Source organism: Podarcis erhardii, assembly GCF_964252035.2.
Source record: "Podarcis erhardii genome assembly, chromosome: 17".
Lineage (NCBI taxonomy): Eukaryota > Metazoa > Chordata > Lepidosauria > Squamata > Lacertidae > Podarcis > Podarcis erhardii.
The window spans coordinates 27,255,611-27,282,237 of NC_138515.1; the positions used below are offsets into that span (position 1 = coordinate 27,255,611).

At 44.7% G+C, this 26,627-nt stretch overlaps 1 protein-coding gene and 1 long non-coding RNA gene across 2 annotated transcripts in view; both read left to right on the forward strand.

Moving 5' to 3' along the window:
* The first annotated feature begins 326 nt into the window (after positions 1-326).
* LOC309332558 lies at positions 327-2,075 on the forward strand. Its single transcript, XR_014152174.1, has 2 exons — positions 327-426; positions 1,130-2,075. It is a non-coding gene; the product is annotated as an uncharacterized lncRNA (long non-coding RNA).
* An 18,975-nt stretch (positions 2,076-21,050) lies between these two features.
* Positions 21,051-26,627, forward strand: part of LOC309332155 (transient receptor potential cation channel subfamily V member 6-like) — a 71,637-nt gene continuing 66,060 nt past the window's right edge. Inside the window, exon 1 of the mRNA XM_081845045.1 lies at positions 21,051-21,357. Coding sequence (XP_081701171.1) covers positions 21,230-21,357 — 128 coding nt within the window. The 5' untranslated portion in view covers positions 21,051-21,229. The remainder of the gene's footprint in view (positions 21,358-26,627) is intronic.

Genomic DNA, 26,627 nt, shown 5'->3' on the forward strand with positions numbered 1-26,627 from the left:
CCCTGCTGCATAGTTACCTTTTGACGTCCGTTTCCCATTTATTATGTCATCTTGTTGTTGTTGCTGGAAAGGCCAGTCCTCTATAACCTACAAGCATTCATTCTGCCTCCAATGGAATCCTCCACTTGCAAGACACATTGGAGACATATTCCAGAATTGAAGGCTCAAGTTTCAGATGGGAAGATATAGAAGAATCCTTTATCGTAACAGGTTGCAAATCATCTTGCCGCAAGTTTAAAATGAATGAGGAATCACAGAGTTCCATTTTGACTAGATATTTCCTCCCTAGTCAAGCAAGGGATACTCACCTAGATGTGGTTCAGTCACAGAGTGCCATTTTGACTGCCATTTTTTCATTAAACGGGTGAAGAGATTATAAAGGAGAGACCAGTACAAAAGCATTGCACTGAAAAAGATCACTCAGTAGTGGGAAGAAAGAGCAGATAACCTAATGCAGGTCAGTCAAAATGCAGGTGTCCCTCAAACATCTACTGCAGGGTTCTCCTTGATGCATCAAGAACTGAGCTCACATTGCATCAACTGCTTTAGATACACGGAGCTCTTGGAGGGCTGTAAGAAGCAAGAGCTGGAGCAAAGGAATAAGTAAGGGTTTCCCCACCAGCAGATAGACCTCAGTCAGCAGTGACACAGGAAAGGATCTGTACTCTGTCCTGACTGCATAAGTTTCTTCCTGCTGGAAGCTCAGGTGGCAACCACCTGGAACTTGCTTAGCTCTTCTATTAAAAAAAAAAAAAGATTAAATGACCAAAATCGCTCCATATAAGCTCCTTGGCTGCTTTGGTTTGTATGTGTTATTCCATTTGTATTGTACGTTTCCTCCAATGAGCCCAAGCTGCTGTGATGATCCCTCTCACTGCAACCTTAAAGTGTCTCAGCACAAGAATTGCAGGTGGAAAAAGCCAAGCACGAGATACTTACCTAGAAGCCCTTCAATCAGAATACATTTGCACCTGTCGCCACCTCTGAAAAGTTCAAAGTATTTAATAGTTACTTTCCTTCAACAGCAGCACTAGTTTCCAGGTGGGAAGTTACTGCAACAGAAGCTGACTGCTAGACCTGGTTTTAAAATTGGTATTTTGGTAAATTGGTATCATCTTCAGTGATGGAGGATCCAAATTTTTCTTTGTATAAAGTCACCGCTTTGTGTTGTCTGAGCTATGTGCTAAATAGCTGTTCCTAGAAGATGCTTAGCAAAAATAAAATAAAATCCTAAAACCTTGGTTATTACCACCAGAGAGCCATGTTACGAATCATGGATAATTTTGCCTGGCCTGTTCCATAGTTACCTTTTGAGCTCCATTTCCCATTTCTTTTCGTAATCTTGCAGGATCTGCTGGAAAGGCTAAGTGGAGTTGATGTTCTAGTCTGCTTCCTCATTGGATCCTCACAACAACCCTGTGAGGTAGGTTAGGCTGAGAGATAGAGCTCTTCGGGGTCAGAGTGAGAATTTGAACCCGAGTCTCTCAGGTCCTAATCCAGCACTCTAGCCGCTCTCAGGAACTTCCTTTGGAGAAAGCACTTTCCCACAGGATCCTGGACTTGCCATGTCCCTGAGCAGTCACTCTCCAGTTGCCACCAGCGGGTTCATCCTCAAAATGCTTTATTTGCCTTTTCAGCAAGTTTTTAACTTTCCTGTCTTTCTTTCTTTCCAAGGCAACTTGAGCCCACATGAAATTAGAAGGAACAGCTTTGTCCTCTCCTTGTCTTCTATGCTTTTTTCTCTCGACATGCACATTTCTAGCTTCAGCAACAAAACCCCCAAACTTTTCCTTCATGAAATGACTTCTCTAGTTGCCTTTTAAAAGAAAAGCCTTCTATTTTCCCTACTCATTTTCCCTCTTCTTTAACTGGACTTCATATTCATGTACCCTTTCATGTGCTCCTTCTTTTCATCCAAAGACTCATCAGTTTGAAAGGTAAATAACATTTGATTCTCCCTTCCTTCATTTATCTTCATTTATCTTGGCTTTTCCAGTTACGTAAATATTTTTAATTTTCTTGATTCTCTTTAAAATCTCCATCTTGGTATTTTTCTAGTTTTTTGTTTTGTTTGTTTGTTTGTAAAATACGTCCACCATGACTTCTGTGACTCTGCAGGAAGAGGTGGCTTCATCTGAGTGTTGTGGGTTCTTCAGACACAACTGTAAAGAGAGGGTGTCAATGAGATGCACCTGGAAGAGACTGGGGTCTTCAGCACCTTTTCTCTCTCCTACAGAAACAGAGGAACAAAAACAGCAGGTTACCTAAAGTTACACAATCAAAATGCAAGTTTCTCTCAATAATAACTGCAGGTTTTTACTTGTTGTATCAAGAGCTCTTACTCACTTTGCATCTTGGGAGTTAACAAAACAGCTCTGCCTCAGACACAGTGAACTCTGCGACATCTGTAAAACAGAAGATCTGGAACAAAAGAAAGAGTGTTGTCCCGCCCACAAGTGTACCTCATTGTGGACCGACACAGGAAAAGGCCTTGACAGTAGAAGTTCCCTTAGAAACAGGAATGGTGGCCACCTGGCGTCTTCAGTTCCCAGCTCATCTGAAAAGAATGACTGAATGACCAATGATGCTAAGTGCAAGCTCCTTAGGAACTTGTGTATTTTATGTATTACTACATCAGTAACCTACCTTTTCTCCAGTGAGCTCATGGCGGTGTGATCGTCCTTCTCCTATGACCTGAAACAGTCTTTGCACAAAGAGTTGTAGAAGAATGCAATATAAACTGTCTTCCCAGCCAAGCAAGAGATACTCACCTAGATGTCCTTCAGGCATAATATATTGCTGCTATCATTGTGATGTAGCATTTAGGGTTTACTTGAGAGGAATTTGAGCCTGTCATCGCCTCTGAATATTCAAGAGTACTTGGTAGTTACCTTCCTTCAGCTGCGATGGTTGCTTCAAAGCGAGAAGTGACAGGTGAAGAGGATGCAAGGGCGATCTGGCTGCGAGATCTGTCACCCCATTGATCGCTAGGGTGACAGCCTCATCCACCCCCTTAGCGCATTTGTCAATGAAATCATAGGCCATGATTTTAGAGTCATTACTACCACAGCCACATGACGTATCGGAGATAGGTTTGCCTGCCCTGTTGCATAGTTACCTTTTGACGTCCATTTCCCATTTATTATGTCATCTTGTCATTGTTGCTAGAAAGCCCAGTCCTTTCAGTACCGCTCTATGACCTACAAGCATTTGTTCTACCTCCACTGGAATCCTCCACTTTCAAGACACATTGGAGACATAATCCAGAGTCGAAAGCTCCATTTTAAGATAGGAATATACAGAAGAATCCTTTATTGTAAAAAGTTGCAAACCGTCTTGCCGCAACTTTAAAACGAATGAGGAATCACAGAGTTCCATTTTGACTAGATATTTCCTCCCTAGTCAAGCAAGGGATACTCACCTAGATGTGGTTCAGTCACAGAGTGCCATTTTGACAGTCATTTTTTCATGAAGCAGGTGAAGAGATTAAAAAGGAGAGACCAGTACAAAGCATTGCACGGAAAAAGATAACTGAGTTATGGGGGGAAAACAGACTGTCTGAGCTATGTGCTATGTTCAACTGCAGCACTAGCTTCCAGGTGGGAAGTTACTGGCTAAGGAAGCTGACTGCTAGACCTGGTTTTAAAATTGGTATTTTGGTAAACTGGTATCACCTTCAGTGATGGAGGATCCAAATTTTTCTTTGTATAAAGTCACCGCTTTGTGTTGTCTGAGCTATGTGCCAAATAGCTGTTCCTAGAAGATGCTTAGCAAAAATAAAATCAAATCCTAAAACCTTGGTTATTACCACCAGAAAGCCATGTTATGCATCAGGGATAATTTTGCCTAGCCTGTTCCATAGTTACCTTTTGAGCTCCATTTCCCATATCTTTTTGTAATCTTGCAGGATCTGCTGGAAAGGCTAAGTGGAGTTGATGTTCTAGTCTTCTTCCTCATTTGATTCTCACCACAACCCTGTGAGGTAGGTTAGGCTGAGAGATAGAGCTCTTCGTGGCAGAGTGAGAATTTGAACTCGAGTCTCCCAGGTCCTAATCCAGCACTCTAACCTCTCTCAGGAACTTCCTTTGGAGAAAGCACTTTCCCACAGGATCCTGGACTTGCCATGTCCCTGAGCAGTCACTCTCCAGTCGCCATCAGCAGGATCATCCTCAAAATGCTTTATTTGCCTTTTCAGCAAGTTTTTAACTTACCTGTCTCCTTCCAAGGCAACCTGAGCCCACATGAAATTAGAAGGAACGGCTTTGTCCTCTCCTTGTCTTCTATGCTTTTTCTCTCTCGACATGCACATTTCCAGCTTCAGCAACAAAAACCCCGAACTTTTCCTTCATGAAATGACTTCTCTAGTTGCCTTTTAAAAGAAAAGCCTTCTATTTTCCCTACACATTTTCCCTCTATTTTAAACGGACTTCATCTCCATGTACCCTTTCATGTGCTCCTTCTTTTCATCCAAAGACTCATCAGTTTGAAAGGTAAATAACATTCTCCCCTTCCTCATTTATCTTCATTTCTAGTTAAGTATTTTTAATTTTCTTGATTCTCCGTACAAAGCATTGCACGGAAAAAGATAACTGAGTTATGGGGGGGGGGAATAGATTGTCTGAGCTATGTGCTATGTTCAACTGCAGCACTAGTTTCTAGGTGTTAAGTTACTGGCAAAGGAAGATGACTGCTAGACCTGGTTTTAAAATTGGTATTTTGGTAAATTGGTATCACCTTCAGTAATGGAGAATCCAAATTTTTCTTTGTATAAAGTCAATGCTTTGTGCTGTCTGAGCTATGTGCCAAATAGCTATTCCTAGAAGATGCTTAGCAAAAATAAAATAAAATCCTTGTCTTCTTTATCCTTCTTTTCATCCAAAGACTAATTATTTTGAAAGGTAAATAAAGCTTGATTCCCCCCACCTCTTCACATTCCTTCATTTATCTTCAATTTATCTTGGCTTTTCCTGTTCAGTTTTTTAAATTTTCTTGATTCTCTTTAAAATCTCCATCTTTGTATTTTTCTGAGTTTTCAGTTTAAATTTGACTTGATTAAACTCTTTTTGGGGGTACTTTCTCAAAGTCCACCATCTGTCTACAATTTACTGTCCCTGTATTATTAGGATTAAGTCTTCTTTGATCTTCTATTTTCCTTCAGTTTCCTTTCAATTTAACATTTAATACCTCTCCTAACACTTTTTAGGGACAGATACCTGATTAAGGTATACGTGCACAGTATTTGAAATCAACCACCACAGAGATCATAGGTGAAAATTACCTGTGTCCCTTTTTAAAGTTGTAAATAATGAATTTCAGAAGAGTGAAATCCCTTCATTTACTCTATAAAAAATTCCCAATAGTTTTGAAAAGCAATATAACTTAAGCTGGTTTCAGTTGCCTTTTCAAACCTGTTTCATCTTCCTAGCCTCCCTCTCCTAAACCCTCTGCCCCTTAACTCCTTCAGCTCTGACCAGTGAGAGGGCCAACACCAGTACTATAGCCAGGGACAGGCTCACTCACTGGAATGCGGCTCGCTTCCTCCACCACCTGTCATAATGACACAAAAAAAGTCCCTTGCAGCATTAATACAGTGGGTGCAAATGTCTTTAGTTTCGACATGGGGTCACTTCAGGGCTTTGATGGGAAATGAGTGTTTTCTTTCCAAATTAATACATTCTGGAAATACAAGGGAACTTAATTTGTAATCCACCCAAATCTCATGGATTACAAACTATAAGAACATTACCTGCACAGGAAATAAGGGAAAGACTATGGGAAGAGGGGCTGGCTTGGATCTCATTGGCCCCCATTGAATTCTATGGAGCAAAGCAAATGGGCTGTACAGTTGGAAAAGTAATCTGGGGTACAGTTGGAAAGGACAGCAGTTGCTTCTCACTCCTATGTATACACAATATTCTATGATAGAATGAATGAAGCCTAGGTGCTTATTTTTTAAAAAAGTTAGCTTAAAAAGAAAGAACGTGGTTGTGATGGGATGAGGGGACTGCTCGTGCGTAAGCGTTTAAGCCCTCAAGGGTTTGCAATCAGTTTCTAAACTCTCCCACTTCTCGGAGCCATGGGTGCATGACTACCTCAATCGCTGGCAGAGTCCGTCAGTGGGCGCTTCCGGAATTTACGCCAACATAAGAGTTCCTTGACGGAAACTCTTCTTCTGGATTCTCTGCGTGACAGTTTCCTTCGCAGAGTAGGCGTCCCCAGTGGAGGTCCTGAGCCCTCCCCGCTGTTCTCACTGGAAGTATCTTGGAGCCCTTCCTCCAACTGAGTTTCTGCAGGAACTCTCCCTCTCCCCCTGCTGGTTCCTTCCCCAGCATCCGAGGGTCTCCTAGCCTCCTTGAGCCCTTCCACCACCTGACTCTCCGATGGCAGTTCCCTGACAGTGGTGGTTAATTTTAAATCATTGTTCCCATTTGTAGCATACTGGCCGTCTTTCCCTTGAAAATTGCTTTGTTGAAATATAATACCTGGTTGGTGGATGAGAAGGGTTTGGAGTGACTGAAATAGATGTACAGGTCCACTAATTACAGAATTAGACTCTCTTTTAAAAAGTACTAGTGATGTAGTGAGACCAGAGGGACATCGCCCGGCTGGGAGTTGTGAAGGCCGCTCCCTGCAAGGCCCTTTCCACCTAGACTAGTGGGATATTCCAGGTCTGTGATCAAATCAGAAACCAGGGTGGCTTCTGTAAACCCAGGATTGTCCCTGGAACATAGGGATGCTTGGAGGGTCTGTGTTTGTAACAGATCCTATTTGAACTTTAATATGTGAAAATGATGTTTAATATTCAGGAGTCAGGGCATGATTTTAACAATAGGTTGAGCTATAAATCTGCTGTAAAAGAGGCAGAAGTAGAAATATGACAAATGCGCTGTGATGTATATTTGCCCTTGAACACTTGCAAGGAAACAGGTCTATGAGGGTCTATAATTCATGTTTGTTCCCCAGCCCAGCCATTTTGCCCCATTTGAGGGGGTGCTGAGGAGAGATGTAAAGTACACCCAAATCTGCTATGTGTTTTGAGTACTGCGCTAAGTGATCTAAGTGAAACTTAGCATGCACATTTATTAAATAATTCTTCACTTGGTGTTTGACTATCAGCTCAACACACCCACACCTCTTTTAAAGTGGGAGATACAAAATACTCTGCAATCTCTAAAGCTTATCTTTCCAAACCTGCTGATTATTTTATTATTAGTTTTATATGATCCTACTGTGGACATAGGCTTTCAGGGGATCAATAAAAATTGAGGGGAAGTTTCCGTGTGATTCTTTAGTCTGGCACCACCGACTGGCTATTATACCCTTCCTGCTCCCGAACCAGGTATCTCTGTGAAAAACAGAGACTGTATGCAATGGAACATAACAAAGAACTCATTTGTCAGCATGGCTGGGTTCCCATTTCATCTGCACCCATTCACCCAGCCATATACACAGATATGAGTGGCACTAACACCCTACACACATACATGGGGAGGTACTTTTCCAATCATAACCCCACTTATATATGTTTGCACAAGCGCTGCTCTCACTGCCTTATTGGCTTGGGAGAGGGGGGGAATAGTTTACATTCCTCGTCACCCTTCCCTCTCGTGCCTGCCTTAGTTAACAAACAATGACCAAAATTGCTTCTGTGTAAAGAAAACAAGAGACTGTTCCTATCCGCTGAACTGTAAAAACAAAACAAACGAAAAACCTTTATTGACCACAGAAGTTCATGGGGTTTATCTTGAACCTGGGAGAGGGCAGGAGAGGCGGTGAGAATTTCTGGGCTTTCTGCTTCCAGGGCCTCTCCCCTCGCCTCCCATCAAGGATGGCCTAGGGGCAGAGAGAAATGGAGATGGTTGCTGCAAGGTGCCTCCCTTCACAGGAATGGAGAGCTCTTTCGGAGATGGTAAACAGGTGTCTGTTCTGTACCGCTCTGGATGGCAAGTGTGGGTTTATATGCCTGAACACTCCTCATTTTTATTTTTTAATCCCTTCACACAGAAAACTAGCACGTGATAAAGAAAGAAAGGCTGGATCCTCGACATTAAGTTTTCTGTGTGCAGGGATTTATTTATTTTGTATGAAGCAGTATGCAAATATACCTGAAGTCTTGAGAAAGTCTAGAGATATACTACCTTAGTGGGAATTAGGTTATCTGTGAGGAGCTGACCTGCCATAAAAATCATTTTACCTTTAATGAGACGTCAAACTGGAGCATCTTGCTAGATAGGGCAGCTGTAGGAATTCTGAAGAAAGCTTTCAAAATAAAGCAGCAAGAGTCTCTCAAGCAATTACTGCATATTTCTTAACTTTCCGCCAAATTCTGCTAAATTTAGATGGCCTGCTGTGTGAACGTTGAGGGAAGTTAGGAGAATTATGATAAGCACAGTGACATTTCTGAGGAGGTGTCCTTACATCTCTGGGAGTAGCGGAGGCATAGCTGTCAACTTACAGATTTGAAAATAAGGGACCAGCAGCCTTGAAAATAAGGGACCAGCAGCCAAATAAGGGATTTTCCAAGGAGCACAGTAATGTTCAACTTCTGGGCCCCTCCGAGCCAAAGGCAGAAAGCCCAGCCAGCAGCCAAACGAAGCCTCAAGCGGTGGTTCCCACAGCGCAGCAACCCGGCAAAGGGGATGCAGCAAGGAAAACCACCGTCACCTCTCTGCTGGGAAGCGCTGAGCAAAGGTGAGTTCCCAGGCAACGTGGCCAATTTGATTGGCACAGGGCATGCAAGCTCCACCCCCCAGTCGTTCTTAGATTCCTTATTGGGTGAGCAACGCAGCCAAGCAACACAGTTGGAGCCTCCCTCCTCCCTGGCCGGCAGGGAGGGAGGGAGAGGAGCTGCTTCCTTTGAAACCCTGGAAATTTAAGGGACATCATCAATAAGGGACAGCAGCAGGACACGGCGCTGGGATAAGGGAGGTTCCCGCCAAATAAGGGATGGTTGACAGCTATGAGCTGAGGAGTGGGATCGGGAACTCTCCGAGCAGCGAACCATAAGTCTCAAATGGCATCATTGGCATCAAAATGCAAACCCATATTTCCCACCAGTATTTAATCTGGATTTACCCTTCCTGGGTGAAATCTGATACATTTTTTAAAAAAAATTGGAAGCAACCTGTGATATCTCAATGACCTGTTTGCAAATTGGGCATCTGGGAGCATCTAAACACTATGGAGAGATGCTGCTACACTTCTGTATATCAAGTGTCTCTTAAATGTGGAGAAACAGAATAAGAAAGAAAGTTATCAACCAAGAAAAAAATGACTGTCATGAAAGTGGCAGGGAATCATTCAGTTCTGCAATTCATTCCACGTTCATCATTTAGCTTAGACTTTGATAAACAATACTACGGGAGTCGCAAGACAACCTGTAAGCCACTTCTCTCAACTGAGCTTGGGAGCCCATGGACCTTAGTTATAACAATCTCTGCAATCACCCTGGTTTCAAAACATATTGTGCACCTGTTGACTCTGGTGGCCTTCACAACATCCTGTGGCCATGAATTCCAAAGGTTAATTATGCATTGCGCAACCAAATACATCTCTTTGTTCTGCTTGAACTAGATGCCAACTGGGTTCGCCAGATTGATGGCCCGAGTTCTAGTGTTTGAAGAAGGCAGGTGGAAATATCTCAATTGTTTCTCAGAATCAGCCTCAAGCAAGGAGGTGAGAACTGGGGGCAACTTGGCCTTAACATTCTGTGCTTCACTAGCAATAATAAAAAGAAGATGTAATTTGTCACCGTTGCAGTTTGGCAACTTTACAAGAGTCTTAAAATGGCTCTCTTGTGACACGTTTCCTCTTGTGCGCCTATCTTCATTCATGTGTTTGGATTTTTGGAGAAAGGTATATGCACTACTCTCAACTTGGATTAAGGTAAAGGTAAAGGGACCCCTGACCATTAGGTCCAGTCGTGGCCGACTCTGGGGTTACGGTGCTCATCTCGCTTTCTTGGCCGAGGGAGCCGGCGTACAGCTTCCGGGTCATGTGGCCAGCATGACTAAGCCGCTTCTGGCAAACCAGAGCAGCGCCCAGAAACGCCGTTTACCTTCCCGCCGGAGCGGTACCTATTTATCTACTTGCACTTTGACGTGCTTTCGAACTGCTAGGTTGGCAGGAGCAGGGACTGAGCAACGGGAGCTCACCCCATCACGGGGATTCGAACCGCCAACCTTCTGATCAGCAAGTCCTAGGCTCTGTGGTTTAACCCACAGCGCCACCCGTGTCCCTTCAACTTGGATTACCAAAGGCTTTAATGCACTACTGTACATAACTCAGGTTACAAAGGCACATCAGTCAGCAGGTGCAACAGAGGTAAGCCAAGACATTGTCCAAACATTTGACATGCCCACTGTGCTCTCCTTTTGAAGCATGGGGAAGCCGCAGCATAACATAGTGGTTAAAGACCTGGCTTCAAATCCCAGTTTGGCCATGAAGCTCACTGGGTGACGTTGGGCCAACCACGGCCTCTCAGCACAACAACCCCCCTCACAGGGCTGTGGTGGGGATTAAATGAGGAAGAAGAGAATCATGTATGCCATCTTGAGCTGCTAGGAGGGACTATAAATGTTATAAATGAACAAATAAATGAAATTTGCATAGTTGGCATGCCAAAGGCCAGGCGGAACAGCTGTCTTGCAGGCCCTGCAATGTCAAGTCCCGCAGGGTCCTATTCTCTTGTGACAGAGCGTTCCACCAAGTCGGGGCCAGTACTGAAAAGGCCCTGGCCCTAGTTGAGACCAATCTAACCACCTTGCGACCTGGGATCTCCAAAATGTTGTCATTTGTGGACCTTAAAATCCTATCTCTCTGCAGGCACCTCTTTGATGGGAGGAGGGTTATTGGAGGCAGGGGTGATTCTGGCACCATATTAGGGGGCTATGACATAAAGCCCAAGTTGTCCGATAACACTGAGGAGGGGGGTCTGGCCTGATCGTCAGATTGGCTTCTCCCCAGGGTTTGCCCACCAGCCCACTGGAGTTCAATTCTGGCACTTTCCTCTGCCACCTCAGACTATTCCCAGCATGGTTTCTCCATGGGGCTCATGGCAAACCCCATCGAAACATCTCAGCGTGCATTGGTTCTGTTTTTTATTTTGAGTGTGGAATCCCCCTTCAGACCTTTACACACAATGTGGAAAGGCCGGAAATGGACCTGGTGCATGCTGGGATTTGGGGTGTGGGCCTTGCACACATTCCCCTCCCCATTTCACACACACCCCCAGTCGCATTGAATGCATGAGTGGAGCTTCTGTAAGTTCACACAACGACCACATCTTTTGAAGCCTAGCTGTTTAACTTCCCACCTCCAGCCCTTATAGAATTAAAAACTCAGAACATTTGGCATGTGTTCTTTGTATATAAATTTGGGGATCTCCCTTTCCTTGCAATGTTGACAAAAACATAGCTTGTCCTCTAGTCCTTGAAAGTTTAGGTAGATAGGCAGGCAGTGATGCAGTCGTACAAACAAAGGGGAAGTACTGAAGAGAGAAAGGAAAAAATATTGTTCTATATTCTCAAGTGGCAGGAAATTCCAGGGTGATCTTTTACAGAATCAGTAACCTTGTGAGTAGAAAGAGCTGGAGAACTACATCCAAGCTAGTACTGCAAATAAAGTAAGAGACACTTAATGTTGCCTGTTAAGTTTATTATTGGCTGAAGCTCATGAACTTAACATACTACAGACATTAGACAGTTTGAAAGCATGGAAATGAAATAAATTGCTACCCCCAAATCCTCCTCTGCAGATCAGATTTTAATGTTGAATCTTCTCCAAATACGGTACCTAATATTTTTCAAATATTGAATACCTGTCTTTGACAATGCTACGTATGAGTTTGATATTTAACAGCTGACAGTATGTGATAGATGGCATGCAACATTAATTAGTGTCTGACAGCATCTGATATATAATTTTATTTAGTAAATGGTAGCATAAGACAGCATGCAAGTGTAGAGCGTGCATTTGCTTCCTGCAAAAATCAAAACAACGAAGAGACGTCAAAATAGAAAAGCATTCAAAGACTGCAACAGAAGTTTTACATCAGAAATGCAAACTCTCATTTCAGTGCTGTCATTTTGCATTCATTTTTGCAGTATAAAAACGTCACACCCTCACACCCTCTTTATGATCCTTTGGGAATTGCTTGTGAGGAGGCTTGGCTGGTGCCTTCAGTACATATCTTTAGGTGTCAGGCAAAAACATTCCTCTTCTCCCAAGCCTTTGGCTAATTAAACGATCTATGGCCTTTTAAACTGCATGTGGAGGGTGTTTATTGCTTTTGTTTGTTGTTATGGTATGCATTTTTTGTGTTTTTATATTTGTAAACTGTCCTTTGATCCTCAGATGAAAGGCAGTATAGAAATTTAATGAATAATAACAATAATTGCTTTGAAAATAATTTTCCTATTCAGAAAGCATTGCTGTAATTCTGAATTGCCCTCACATTGATAACAGAAAACCAAATCTTATTGGCTTCAAGCTGTTGTGATACTATCCTTTGTGTGTTTCTCATCTGGCTGATCCATGAAGCATTGCCATCAGATTTTATCCGATTGGCTATTTGTGATGGTCTCTCTGATCCCTTATTCCTCATTTGCAATAGCAGTGAATAAGGGGTACAGTATATGGAGAGTATATAATTAAAGGGATGTCTGACATATAGTTCTAATCTCTCATCCAAGCAATAGCTCCGTACCCTCCAACCTTTCTCTGATAAAAATAGGGACATCCTATATAATAATAATAATAATAATAATAATAATAATAATAATAATTTTATTTATAGACCACCCATCTTACTGGGTTGCCCTAGCCACTCTGGGCAGCTTCCAACATATATGAAAACATAAGAAAACATTAAACCTTTTTTTAAAGAAACTTCCCTATTTATCACCTTGGGTCGCATAACTCCATACACTCCAATGTATGTATTTCTCCAATGGAAATAAGAGACATCCTAAGGAAAAGCAAGGGGACATGGGTGGCACTGTGGGTTAAACCACAGAGCCTAGGGCTTGCCAATCATAAGGTTGGCAGTTCGAATCCCTGTGATGGGGTGAGCTCCTGTTGCTCGGTCCCAGCTCCTGCCAACCTAGCAGTTCGAAAGCACCTCAAAGTGCAAGTAGCTAAATAGGTACTGCTCCAGTGGGAAGGTAAACGGCGTTTCCATGCTCTGCTCTGGTTCGCCAGAAGCGGCTTAGTCATGCTGGCCACATGACCCAGAAGCTGTATGCCGGCTCCCTCGGCCAATAAAGCGAAATGAGCGCCGCAACCCCAGAGTTGGCCACGACTGGACCTAATGGTCAGGGGTCCCTTTACCTTTAAGGAAAAGTGGGACATTCTGGGATCAAATCATAAACTGGAACAGCTTCTGTAAATCGGGGACTGTCCCTGGAAAATACGGCCACTTGTAGAGTCTGTAGCTTTGATCTGAAAATGAAAATGGGATGACATTCTGTGTATCCTTACTATTTCCTAATATTTGCAGCCTCAGACAACAGTAGAAAACGGCCGGGTTATGGGGGAAAGTCTACCCCGACCAGCTCAGCCTGAATGCTTCTCTGATGTTTGTTCCATCTGCCAAGCACTTGGCTCCTTAAGCCTTGCATCTTGCTTCAGGCAGAGGAGAGAAAACTGGGGACAGACTGATGCCACCTGGACCAGCTCAGCCTGAATGTTTGTCAGCTGTTTAGTCCCTCCTCCAGGGCATTTGGCTATTTAAGTCTCGGAGCAGCTTGCTTCAGGTGTGAGCCAAAGTGGGTAAGAGAAGAGGGCTCTTGGCTGGGCAGTGATGAGCATGGGGAGAACCTGGAGGAGCTGATTGGAGGCACCTGTGGCTTGCTGGGAACACTCCCAGCTCACGAACCTATAACCAGTGATGCTGCTGTGGATTACCCTTCGGAATTACCCCAAGGATGCACCATCTCTTGTTGTTTTTACTGGTATTGTGCAGGGGTGAAATGGCTCCTTGTAGATGCTCCCCAGTGAGAGCAGAGAGTGGCAAGGGTGGGGAATGTATAAGCTTGCTAGGAGATAGCAATGATTGTGGGTACTCCCTGAAGGACTCCAGGGAAGGGTGTGGGTTTACCCTACCATTTAGCACAAGCTTGTTCTCAGGAGATAACTGTTTAGGGGAAAGATGGGTGGGGGTCGGGTGGCGATGTTTCTATTTTACTTACTATATGTAGAGTTTGGTGTCAGTGTTGCTTGTGCAGGTTCTTTGCTGTTCACTTGTGTTCCTTTGGTGGTGAGAGAGGTTGGGGTTGGCCTAGGGTGTGGTTGTTCATTTGTGGTTGGCTGCGGTGGTTTTTGTTTTCGTGTGTGAATGGGATGGGTGGGCGTTTTGGATCAGGTTAGCCATATTGATTTGTACGCTGTTAGTGGATTTTTGACTGTATGTGATAAAGGGGAGCCATACCGGAGTGAAGGTGTCTTCTTCTATCTGTCTCCATGTCAGTTTCAGTTTATTGGTTAATTTTTCTAGTAGGGCTGTTTCCCATACTATTTGGTACCATTGGTCCATGCTTACTCCTGACAGGTCTCTCCAGTGTCTGGCTATGATGCTGCTGGCTGCTGAGAGTAGGTGGGAGGAGATAACTGTTGAAGTGAGAGTGCCTATAAATACATACAGTACCTGGTGCATAGTATTTTTGTATTTTGGATATGTCAGTAGATTTTATGGGCCCATACATTGGTGATTCCATTTGCACTGATGTTATAAGGGGATGTCTGATCTAACTGTTCTGTAAAATGTGGGTTTCTCATTTATTTATTTTAATGTATTTTTTAGAGTGTTGTAAACTGCTCAGAAACTTCTTAAAATATAGATAGATAGATAGATAGATTAGATAATAGATAGATAGATAGATAGATAGATAGATAGATAGATAGATAGATAGACTGCTTTTCGTTGTTGGCATCTGTCTGTCTCGAGAGACAATGCAGTGTGCCTCCAGGGTGAAGTCAAACCAGTTCATTAGCAGCACTTAAGTGATCTTTCTGGGGCACAAGCCTGTATAAGGTCCTTGGCTGCCCCCCTCTTGGCCTCATTGATGTGGTCCAAAGGAAAGCAGAGCAATATGTTTGGTGCCAGTTCGGCTGCAGGAGTTGCCAGAAGGAGACATACAAGGCGCCATCCAATCACCTTAGGGATTCCACTCCGGATTTGTGTAGGGTTTCCTCCTTAGCCTTTTCTTCTCCCGAAGATATCCCCCAAGGCAGCAGAGGTTTAGGATCAGTTTTCCTTCTCCTAGATGGGCCACTAAGGAAATGACCCACAAACTGATTGCAGTGCAATCTCACGTGTGCCTGCTCAGAAGCAATCCCCATTGAATTCAATGGATCTAACACCCTGGTAAGTGTGTTTGTAATGAATGAACTTTGACTTTAGTTGTGGCCTCATTCTTTGAAGGCCAAAATGACAATCTAAATTTAACACATGGAATTCATATTGCTGTTGGAGAATTGATACTTGCTAGGGGTTGTGATTTGCTTTAAGTATGCATTTCAGTTTGAGTGGTGATTTCAAAATATTTTGTCTTGTATAAAGCAGCCTTTTATCTATTCAGAAAAGTGGCGAGCCTTATATGCAAAGGGTGAGCTCTGGTATTGAGCTATACTGTACTTTCATGTGTCTATTCTTCATGCATTGCATTGGAAGAGCACTCTAGGGTTCTGTCGACCCCCCAGGTTCAAACAGCTTTTTGCAGTTCTTACACCTTTTCAGCAAAGGTACAAGACAACTTGTATGAGTCAACTGCATATTGTGACAGCCATTTACCCTAACCAAAATTCAGTGTGGCTCGGAAAGGTAATCAGGAGGTGATGAGACAATGCCCTTCAGACGTTGCTGGACTCCAGCTCCCATCAGCACCAGCCAGGATGTCGAATGGTCAGGGATGATGGGAGTTCTAGTGCACCAACCTCATTATGGGAAGCCTGGGAAATTCTGTTAGTCCTAGACAGCAACTTTATTTGGAAAACGCTTCAGCAGATTCAAATTCTGTCTGGTTCCAAGTTGTGATTCCATTTTTTAACTATTTAATTACTTTACTAACTAAAAGCCTTGGGTGGTTTGGCTTTTAGTTAGTAAAGTAATTAAATAGTTAAATATACATACATATATAGGGAATTATTGGAACAGAACTACCCAAACTGTATAGAAATTTATTCATGTATGTGACTACAGTAGCAAGAATGTTACTTGCCCCAAAATGGAAAGAAGAAGTCCCAGCAAAAGAAGAATGGATACAAAAACTTATGGAATATGCAGAAATGGCAAAACTTACTGGGGAAAAAAAGAAATCAAGACAACAAACTTCTTATAAGAGAATGGAAATGGTTTATGGAATGTTTACAAACAAACTGTAAACAGATGAGAACATTGGCAGTATTATTGTAATAACCTGCAGTTTTATAAGAGTATATATTTAAAATAGATGAACAAATGAGCAAATTAAGTTAATTTGGATGTGAAGAAAATATTAAAAATAAATTTAAGGAACCGCAAAAAGATGGGGAAGGAGGTCAAGTTTTGAAATGTTAAAATGATTGTAAAATTATTGAAATGTATAAAATTGAAAACCATAAATCATTTTTTTTAAAAAAAGCCTTAGGTGCACGCATCTTCACCTATGGGTTTGTAGTCTTAAACTGGTTCAGATATCCCCTCCCCCCTTTTGCTTGCTCCTTCTCATTGTAATGTATTACATTGTTGTTAAGCTGGCGGTTTTTAACTCTCCTCCATCACCTCTGCCATTTCCCCTTCTGGTCTGTTTCCCTTCTTTCTCAGTAGCAGCCGGTGCCCATTGGGACTGGTGGAATGGAAGGCGGGGAAGCCAATGATAGGTGGTGCCAGAGTGAACCACAGATGGAGTCAACACATTCTAGTTTCGCCTTCATCCTCTTTCCTGATGAGTTCTACACAGCTAACATTGAGAGCAAGCAGGGGGGAGCTGACAGCCTATGCCCCCTTACTGACTGTAAGTATGAGGCAGGCAGGCAGGGGGTAGCTCCATGAAGGCAGAGTGAGGTCGGTGGGGCAGGACCCCATTTGCCCTAATGGAGCAGCTTCCACTGTTTATTCCAGAGAATAATAGTTGGAAGGGATCCCAAGGGTCATCTAGTCCAACCCCCTGCAATGCAGGAATCTTCTGCCCAACATGGGGCTCAAATCTATGTCCCTGAGATCAAGAGTCTTATGCTCTACTGACTGAGCTATCCCAGGTATTAACTGAGCTACTTTCCTTTATCTTTTTTATTTCGTAGATTGTAAGCCTACAGGCAACACTATTTGTTTTATTGACTACACAATACTTATTTTTAGATGCTTATCATGATTACTACTATTAAAGCTTCCTACAGTTATTCCTGAACATGGTTTTTTCTCTTTTTGTTTTGCTCTTCTGTTGCATCACAAGTCCTATAGGCTACAGAAACAGGAGTAGGGCAAAATTCAGTTCAGTACACCTTTAAAGCTGAACCACTAAAATTGACACTTTCCAACACAATATTAGAACCAAAACAGCTATCCTTCAAAATTAGCATGTATCCCAATTTTGTGCTAGGATTCTCCAACCAAACCAAAGTGCGTACAAAAATGCTCATGTTCGGGAGATATGTGCATAGAATGAGTATATTAGTGAAAAATAACTTACCAAAAATGGATTATATTAGGAGAAATTGCTTGCAAACAATATGCACGTTAGTCAGCATTGCATACCAAAATGTGCTAGGGGAAATCAGCACAGAAATGCTGACAAATTTTCATGAGGATTTTTTTAAAAAAAATCACAAATTGCTGCAGAAATGTGGGAAACGGATTATAATAAGACTGGGGAAATGAGCAAGCAAGAGAATTGAAAATCACATATCCTTCCACCTCTAGTTAGAAGTGAAAGTGGGGCAGAAATTCAAAAAGTGCACAAGAGTTGTCACAGAAGCTGACATTGCTACGTAACAAGAAATGCTCTGGAAGTTGTTGAAATTATTATGGAAATATCATGAAACTAGTATCTGTTTATGGAAACCATAGCAATAAGACTTCTTCCTGCTACGATTCTCTCAGTGCATTCTGAGAGAGATGCAGCGCACTCACTAATTTTAATTATTGCATCTGTATCTTGATGCGGGTGGCGCTGTGGGTTAAACCACAGAGCCTAGGGCTTGCCGATCACAAGGTTGGCGGTTTGAATCCCCGCAACGGGGTGAGCTCCCGTTGTTCGGTCCCTGCTCCTGCCCACCTAGCAGTTTGAAAGCATGCCAGTACAAGTAGATAAATAGGTATCACTCCGGCAGGAAGGTAAACGGCGTTTCCGTGCGCTGCTCTGGTTCGCCAGAAACGGCTTAGTCATGCTGGCCACATGACCTGGAAGCTGTACGCCCGCTCCCTCGGCCAATAAAGCGAGATGAGCGCCGCAACCCCAGAGTCGGTCACGACTGGACCTAATGGTCAGGGGTCCCTTTACTGTTACCTTTATCTTGTTATTCCTTGAAGGATCTCAAGGGTAGATGTATGTTGGTTGCCCTTTTAGTCTCCGCCACAACCATGGGCGTAACCAGGATTTATGTTGGGGAGGGGGAGGGGGAGGGGAGGGGGAGGGGCAAGACACCCACCTGTCATCATCCTCCGTCTAGCAGATTCGGAATGAAATGTCTCAGCAAAAGTTGTTTCCAATTACTTTCTTTTGACCCCAAGTGATCAGAAAAATCTGTCAAAATCTTCGCCAGAATGTTTTACAACATCATCCAAATGACCTCAGCAAGCATTTCAATTTCAAATATTCTGATTATTTCTACTTTTATTTATTTTTATTTATTTACTTGATGGGGGGGCAGCTGTCTCAGCCCCCTCACTATGCCTATGTCAACAGTTCTGTGAGATAGGCTAAGCAGGGATGAAATGATGTACTCACTACTACCTGGTGAGCTGTAGGACTCAGTGGAGATTCAAAAGTAGGCTACCGTATTTAATAATAATTGGTCCAGTCATCTGGTGGGTACAACTACTGTCTTCTAAGCCTGGATTTAGGGAGATACCTGGAAAAGGGAAGATTTTGGGGGTGCTGCTGCTGCTGCTCAACATGAGATATTTGTCTTTAAGCGGTTTTGCTGCACTTGTTCATACTTTGTTTTAAAGGGAAAGGGGGAGGTAGTGCTAAGTGTCAGGGACAGCAAAGGAAGAGGCGAAACTTTGGAAATGTACTCGCAAATAAATAAACCATTATGTAATTCAATTCTTGCAAATACTATAAAGCCTACTGCAAAATCTCTCAAGAACTTAGCAGGAGAGGCTTGTTCTCAGTAAGTTCTGCCCTTGAAGAAGGTTGGTTGTCCTCAATTTAGGCTCTCTAATGCATTGATTTGACCAAAATGCGGGAGGCAGTGGAAGACAGGAGTGCCTGGCGTGCTCTGGTCCATGGGGTCACGAAGATTCAGACACGACTAAACAACAACAATGCATTGATCTTCCTCTAATAATTTCCCATTACTTCCATAATACTCCTGTTGGGAAGGCTCAAAATTGGTCTGATGCCAGATGTCTCAAATGGAAAAATCCCCCAAAACTTCTAAGACACTGAACACTATAGGGAAAACACTATATATCTTTTAACTTTTTGCTTTGAAAAATATCAAATCCTGTTTTACAAATGGGGAGATGAGTGGCCTATGTGTACATTAGTGCTTAAAATGCAGTGATGTTGTCCCACCCCCCCACCACCTTGCCTGCCTGCCGGCTGCATTTCAAGTTGCGTTTTCATGTTGCCTACGAACTAGAGAAGAGGCAGGGATGTCTTCAACTGATGCACATAATCTGACTTTACCCTGGGCCCGCAACCTGTCCAAGGTTGGTTGTCATCTGCAGATGTGCAACTGCTGCCTGGTGGAAGATGGATTAAGTGAAAGTGCATCAAACAGTAGTGCTTCTCAAGAAAGTACAAGATGCTTATGGATTGTGGCTATTCGTCGTGTGTGCACTCGGCTTCAAATACCAGTGGTGGGAGTGCGCTGAAAATGGAACTGTGTACGCAGCCCAAGCGGCTGAGTGCCCAAGTCCATGTAACAACAGCAACTTTCTCCTGGGGCTCTGGACTGCTCTTCTGCACAGGCTGCAAGAAAAGAAGTCCTGGGCCAGGTGGCTGGGCGGAATCGTGTATCTATCAAATGCATGGGAACCTTGGAGCAGGGGGGTTGGAGAGGAGAAAATGACAACTCTACAGGGAGCCAGATCCCCTAGATTAGGACAGTGGGATAGCTCAGTCGGTAAGAGCATGAGACTCTTAATCTCAGGATTGTGGGTTCAAGCCCCAGGCTGGTTGAAAGATACCCGCACTGCAAGTTCCTTTCAGCCCTACAATTATATAATTCTAAGTGCAACTATCCTCAGTTGCTCAAAGCAGCCCTCCACCCCACCCCAAGCTGTGGCAGATCCAGGGGCTGCATGCAAAGTGTACCATGGGTCAGTGCACAGGAGCAGACTCCTAGCGGCTGGGGTCCCTTGCTGTCTTCTTGCGAACCAGAAGGTTGCTGGTTCGAGCCCACCCAGAGACAGCTGTGGGCACGATTCCTTCATTGAGGGTTCTAGCTGACCCTGGGGGTCTCTTCCAACTCTGCAATTTTATGGCAAAGGTAAAGCTGCTTTTTTCACAAAAAAAGACGAAGTAACAAACAGGGGTGCCAACTTGAATGAAATATGGGGGCGGGGCGAGGTAAGCCCCGCCCCACACCACCAATCACATGACACAGTGTGCACGCACTATTTGAATGGCAATGCCCATTCAATTTGGGGGCGCTCAAATATTTTATTGGGGGGCGGAAGGGACCTCGGCCGCTAGGAGTTGGCTCCTATGCACTCCCCAAAAAACTTTGGCTGTGTTTGCTGCGCCTCCTGCCTGCCCCCCGCCCTCTTCTACGCGGAGTCCCGCGCGTCTCTTGAAGTCCCAAGGGAGCCGGTTGCTGGGGAGGCGCCGGGCGGGGCGGATCTTCTCCTCGCCTCTTTCTTCCTCCTCCTCTCCCAGGTCCCTCCTCTCCCAGGTTGCGCGCTCCGCCAGGTCCCGGCCAGATGTTGCAAGCGCCTCGTCCTCCTCCCCGCGGCTCCTGCCTGGCTCCGCCGCTGCCTCCTCTCCCCGCGGAGCAGCCCGGCGCTGGCTTCCCGCAGCCGGACCCAGGTTCGGGCCCGCCACCTGGGCGGAGGCGCTGCTGAGGCCTCGGCGGCGGAGCGATGGGGATGCTGCTGCCCGGGAACCGCAGCTTCCTCCTGGGGCTCTGGGCGGCCCTTCGGCGAAGGCTGCAGGGCGAGAAGTCCTGGGACCGGCGCCTCGACGAAATCAACCTGCTGCAGCAGAAGAGGTAAGTCCCAGGGGCGAGGGCAGCCTTGACTTCCGTGGGAGAGAGGGTGCCTCTGAGCATGGGCAGAGGGACTTTCTGTTACGCTTAGTGTCCAGAGGCACGCCTGGGGCTGAGGGGGGAATCGTGCCCTGCGCAGCATGCCATATGAGGATTCCACACGAGAATTCATCTATATACTGTATTCCCCCCCCCCCAAAAAAAATCACATTTCCTTCTCTTCATTTTCCTTGGGACGTCGCCCTCGGGGACCTGTCTTAGAACAGGTGGAAGGGGACCGGTTATTTACCTGTCCTGAACTTTCTGGGGATGAGATGTGTTATACAGGAACCTATTTTCCCGGCGATTTGTCCTCCGCTCAGCTATTTTCCTCGGCTCAGGACAGGAGTTGTAACTCGATCTCCGGAGCGAACGCAGCTTCGGCTGTTCACCTGCCTGAGATACAGACAATATTGTATTCTGTGCTTCCTGTCCACCAGTAGCACTGGGAAAAGAGGGTCTCTCCCGCTCCCCTTTTTAATGGGGTGCTCAGGAAAGAAGGGCTGGAACCCTAGGGATGGAAGGCCTGTGTGTGTGTGTGTGTGTGTGTTGTTTGTGTGTGTTTGTTCCTCACTCTTCCTCTTCTGGTCTTATGGAAGCTGCAAATCCACATTATGAGGGAGCTGCAAGACTTTAGGATTGTCTTGCATGGCTTTTGTGTTGTTAGAAATCTTGCGATTAAATAACATGTTGGCAGGATGTGGCACCTGAGGATTTTGCCAAAGTTCCTTGGTGACGGAGCCCTGGACTGCGATGCCAGGTGCTCTCAACTCAGGCACGCCTGAAGCTGACAGCGAAAATGTCTCTGAGCATGTGTAAGGTGCATATCCCTCATCGCTGAGTCATTGCCCACTAACAGCACTTCGCATAGCAGAGATTAGGGAGAAGAGTGCATCTAGGTGAGAGACAATGACCCAGGTAGGGCAGAACCCTGGCAGAACCTTTTGCAAATGAAGCGCTGCTGATTCTCTGCCAGTTGGAACATTCTGCAATTCAGTGTGCTTCTACAACAAATTAGGTCAGGTACACTGTTAAGCTTTGGGCAGTTCGAACTGAAGCCTGATTGACAGAAATGACACTATATAGAACATGTCCAAACAGTAACATATCACACCCCTGGCTTGGCAATGGTTTGGAAAGTCAGGTGTGCAAGAAGAAAGTGAGTGGGGAAGAGAAAGAAGATGTACTATATATATATATATATATATATATATATATATATAGTACATGTGGTTTGCAGATTCAGTGAGCACCATGTTTGATGACTGAGTAGGTCCCCTCTGGTCCTGCCACCTCTTTTTCCTGTAGTCTTGGACCTAGTAAAGAGACAAATGGGGGGGGTCACTGTTCATCATGCTATGGGACATGCATGGAGTAGGGAGGGCTGCTGCAGTTTTTGAATCCACGCATCCATCCATTTCTCAAGACTGTCCTCTGGGTGCCCGTAATGAGCACGATGGTTGACCATTGCAGCTGCTTGCTTTTGTGGTGGCTGATGATAGAGCAGATTGTGATTTGTGGGGTGGGATATTATACGGTGCACTTTATGTGGATGAGGAAGAGAATTAGGGAGAATGGGTGCAGCATGACTGGTAAATTAATACAATAACCTCTAGCCTCAGGAAATGCAATTTTGGGTTAATATTTTTTTTGGGGGGGGGCATACCATAATGTGAAACATCTTATTCTACATTGTGAGATACAGTATTCAACAAAGCTGAATGCTGCAAAATCCAGGACGGATAAAATACAGTGGTACCTTGGGTTATAGACGCTTCAGGTTACAGACTCCGCTAACCCAGAAATAGTGCTTCAGGTTAAGAACTTTGCTTCAGGATGAGAACAGAAATCGTGCTCCGGTGGAGCCGTGGCAGCAGGAGGCCCCATTAGCTAAAGTGGTGCTTCAGGTTAAGAACAGTTTCAGGTTAAGAACGGACTTCCGGAACAAATTAAGTTCTTAACCCGAGGTACCACTGTACTTTAAAAAATCATGGAGGATAAGACTATTGACAGCTACCAGCCATGCTTTGCCTCCATAGTTGGAGGCAATGATATTGCTGGAAACCCCAAGGGGGAGAGTGCTCCTGTGCTCCAATTCCGCTTGCGGGTTCCCCTTAGGTATCTGGCTGGTCACTGCGAGAGCAGGATGCTGGAACTGATGGGTCTTGGCCTGCCCCAGCAGGCTCTTCTTGTGTTCTTACGTTCTTACCTAGCTATTTCTGCATGTGTTGAATCTTGATTTTATTGCGTGAAACCCCAGCCTCTGCCTACCAGGTACAATGAGATTGGGAGAATTACTTCGAAGTTGAATTCAGGGTTACCACTGGAGCCAGTCTGCAACCGGTGCACCATATTCAGGCCTCCAATGTGTAGTTTGCATCCAGATGGCAGCTTCCCAATGAAGTGCGCAACTGGAAGCAAGGAGAACAAGTACCTTCAAAGATGCAGTACTGTATAAGCTACCCGAGGGTCAGTGGCATGCTGTGAAATTTTTAGTTGGGGAACAGTTAAGGCCAGAGGCGCTAGCTTGTGAGGGAGGGCAATGTTGTGCTTGCGAAGCATTGCATCTCCCTCCCTAAGCAGGGCAGAAGCTTCCTGGGCTTTGGGAAGGAGAAGCCAAGGGAATATTTAGGGGACTAGCCTAGTCCCCCATGTCCACTGACCACGTGCCATTGCCTAGGGTGGTTCATATTTTGGTCCAGCAATAGTCAGTGTAGCACCTGCCAGATGTTATTGGATGCCGACTCCCATAAGTTCCAGCCAGCGTGGCCAATGGGCAAGGATGATGGGGGTTGTAGTCTAACAACACCTGGAAGGTACCACTTTGGCTGCCCCTACTTCAGTCATCCTGCTGCTGTTCCTGCCTGCACTGAATCTGCTAGACCCCAGTCTGCTTTTGTGTGTCAGTCAGGTGCACTGCACTGAATTGTCCAACTCTCAAAAAAACCCTTGGTCTGGAAGCGCCCTGAGAATAATATTTAAGTCTTGTTATACTGAGTATATACGTTACTGAACTGGTAGACTTTTTTTTGAACACACTGTCTCTAGAAGGGAAAAAAAAACCCCAAAACATTGCCGAACATTTTTCCTTTTTTTGTGAAGGAAGAGGTCGACGAAGCACACTGATTTGAGAACAAGGAAGCAGACTTAGGTCAAAGGCTTCAGCCCAAGGACCTAGATTGTTGTCGCCACTGCTGATTTTGTTCAAATGGATATTCCCACTCTCCCCTATATGGAGCTAGAGCTCAGGCTAGCGTATACAGTGGTGCCCCGCAAGATGAATGCCTTGCAAGACGAAAAACCCGCTAGACGAAAGGGTTTTCCGTTTTGGAGGCGCTTCGCAAAACGAATTTCCCTATGGGCTTGCTTCGCAAGACGAAATGTCTTGCGAGTTTTTCCGACTTTCCCCCCCTCCCCCCCTTTTTCTAAGCCGCTTAGCCGCTTAGCCGCTAAGCTGATAAGCCTCTAAAAGCCGCTAAACCGCTAATAGCGCTAATCCGCTAAGCCGTCAATGGGCTTGCTTCGCAAGACAAAAAAACCGCTAGACGAAGAGAATCGCGGAATGGATTCTTTTCGTCTTGCAAGGCACCACTGTAGATGTTCGTGCAATTAGAGGGAGTACTATTTGCCTGCCTGCTGAATTTGTGGTACCCACCCACACTGAACAGTCTACTGGCTGCATTTTGCAGTCTGTTTGGGTGCTTGACCACACCTCTCCCCCTCTCCATAATTTATTTGCAATAGGCTGGTAGCAAAAGCAAAAGGATTGTTGTGTCCCTCCCTGCCCCATGAACTGCTATGCATGGCTGTTACGGCCTGGTGGCTTTCAGATGTTGGAGGTTCATATTGCAGGAAAGTGCTTTGCATGGAGTCTGACCACTTGGCCCATATAGCTCAGTCTGTTATGACTGGTAGTGTCTCTCCAGGATTTCAGACCAATTCCTATCTGGAGATGCCAGAGCTACAACCCTTATGTATTGAAATCCCCTCGTATGCATACCCGCTTTGCTCTAAATAACAGAAACCATCCCCAGCAGTCACAAGCTTGCGCACTTGATATATTGCGGCAGACCCAGGTTTAAACAAATAGATCTGTCACTTTTATGCCTACTTTGGTGCTAATTGATCTCATTAGTAGCCTATACAATTTCTAAGTGTTCTTAATGTTAAGCTGGCTCCTGCTGCTTGTGTAATGTTGTGACTGCACAGTTCTTATTATCAGGATAAAGTGATTAGTGGATGCTTGCATGTCTAAGGACACCATAGAATTTGAGTTATGTTAATGTTGCTAGTTGGAGGAGAGGTATATTTATGTCATTATTATTATTATTTTCATCTTTGTGCTGAAAAAAATGCTTTGATATATCATGATATATTAGGTAGCCTGTGCTCTACTTAAACACGAGCCCTCAAGCCCTCTATAATGCCATTCTATGTCTCTCCTAAAAGCATGTTGGAGATTCTGAGAATCCACAGAGCTTTTTAAGGTGGGCAATGTTCTAGGCTGATGCATACAGCACTTTGGGGCTTGCACCAGAAGGATAAACTGCCACCTTCATGACAGTTACCTTTCCCATTAATCTGCACCTTGCTGTGGAGTCGTGGCCGACTCTGGGGTTGCGGCGCTCATCTCGCTTTATTGGCCGAGGGAGCCAGCGTACAGCTTCCGAGTAATGTGGCCAGCATGACTAAGCCGCTTCTGGTAAAACCAGAGCAGCACTCGGAAACGCCGTTTACTTTCCTGCTGGAGTGGTACCTGTTTATCTACTTGCACTGTGTGCTTTCGAACTGCTAGGTTGGCAGGAGCAGGGACCAAGCAACGGGAGCTCACCCCACTGCGGGGATTCGAACCGCCAACCTTCTGATTGGCAAGTCCTAGGCTCTGTGGTTTAACCCACAGCGCCACCTGCGTCCCTTCTTGCCATGGATACCAGCACTCAAATGCTTGAAGCCTTTGTTTCTGTAAGCAGTAGCGAAAGGTGGGTCTGCAAAGAAAATGGGGCTGAGTAGTGGGGAGAAAGAGAGAGAGAGATTTGGAAGCTGGTTCAATAGACTTTGGCTACCTCACTGTGTTACACGATGCTGCAGTTTCTACAAGTGATGAGGTGAGGAACATATGTAATCGGAAATATGGGGTAGGAGAGAGAGAGAGCGTGAGCATTCTTGTTTCTCATTTTCCGCAAATGGGAGGACGTAAGAAAAGTAGAAGAAGGCTTGCTGGGTCTGATTACTCC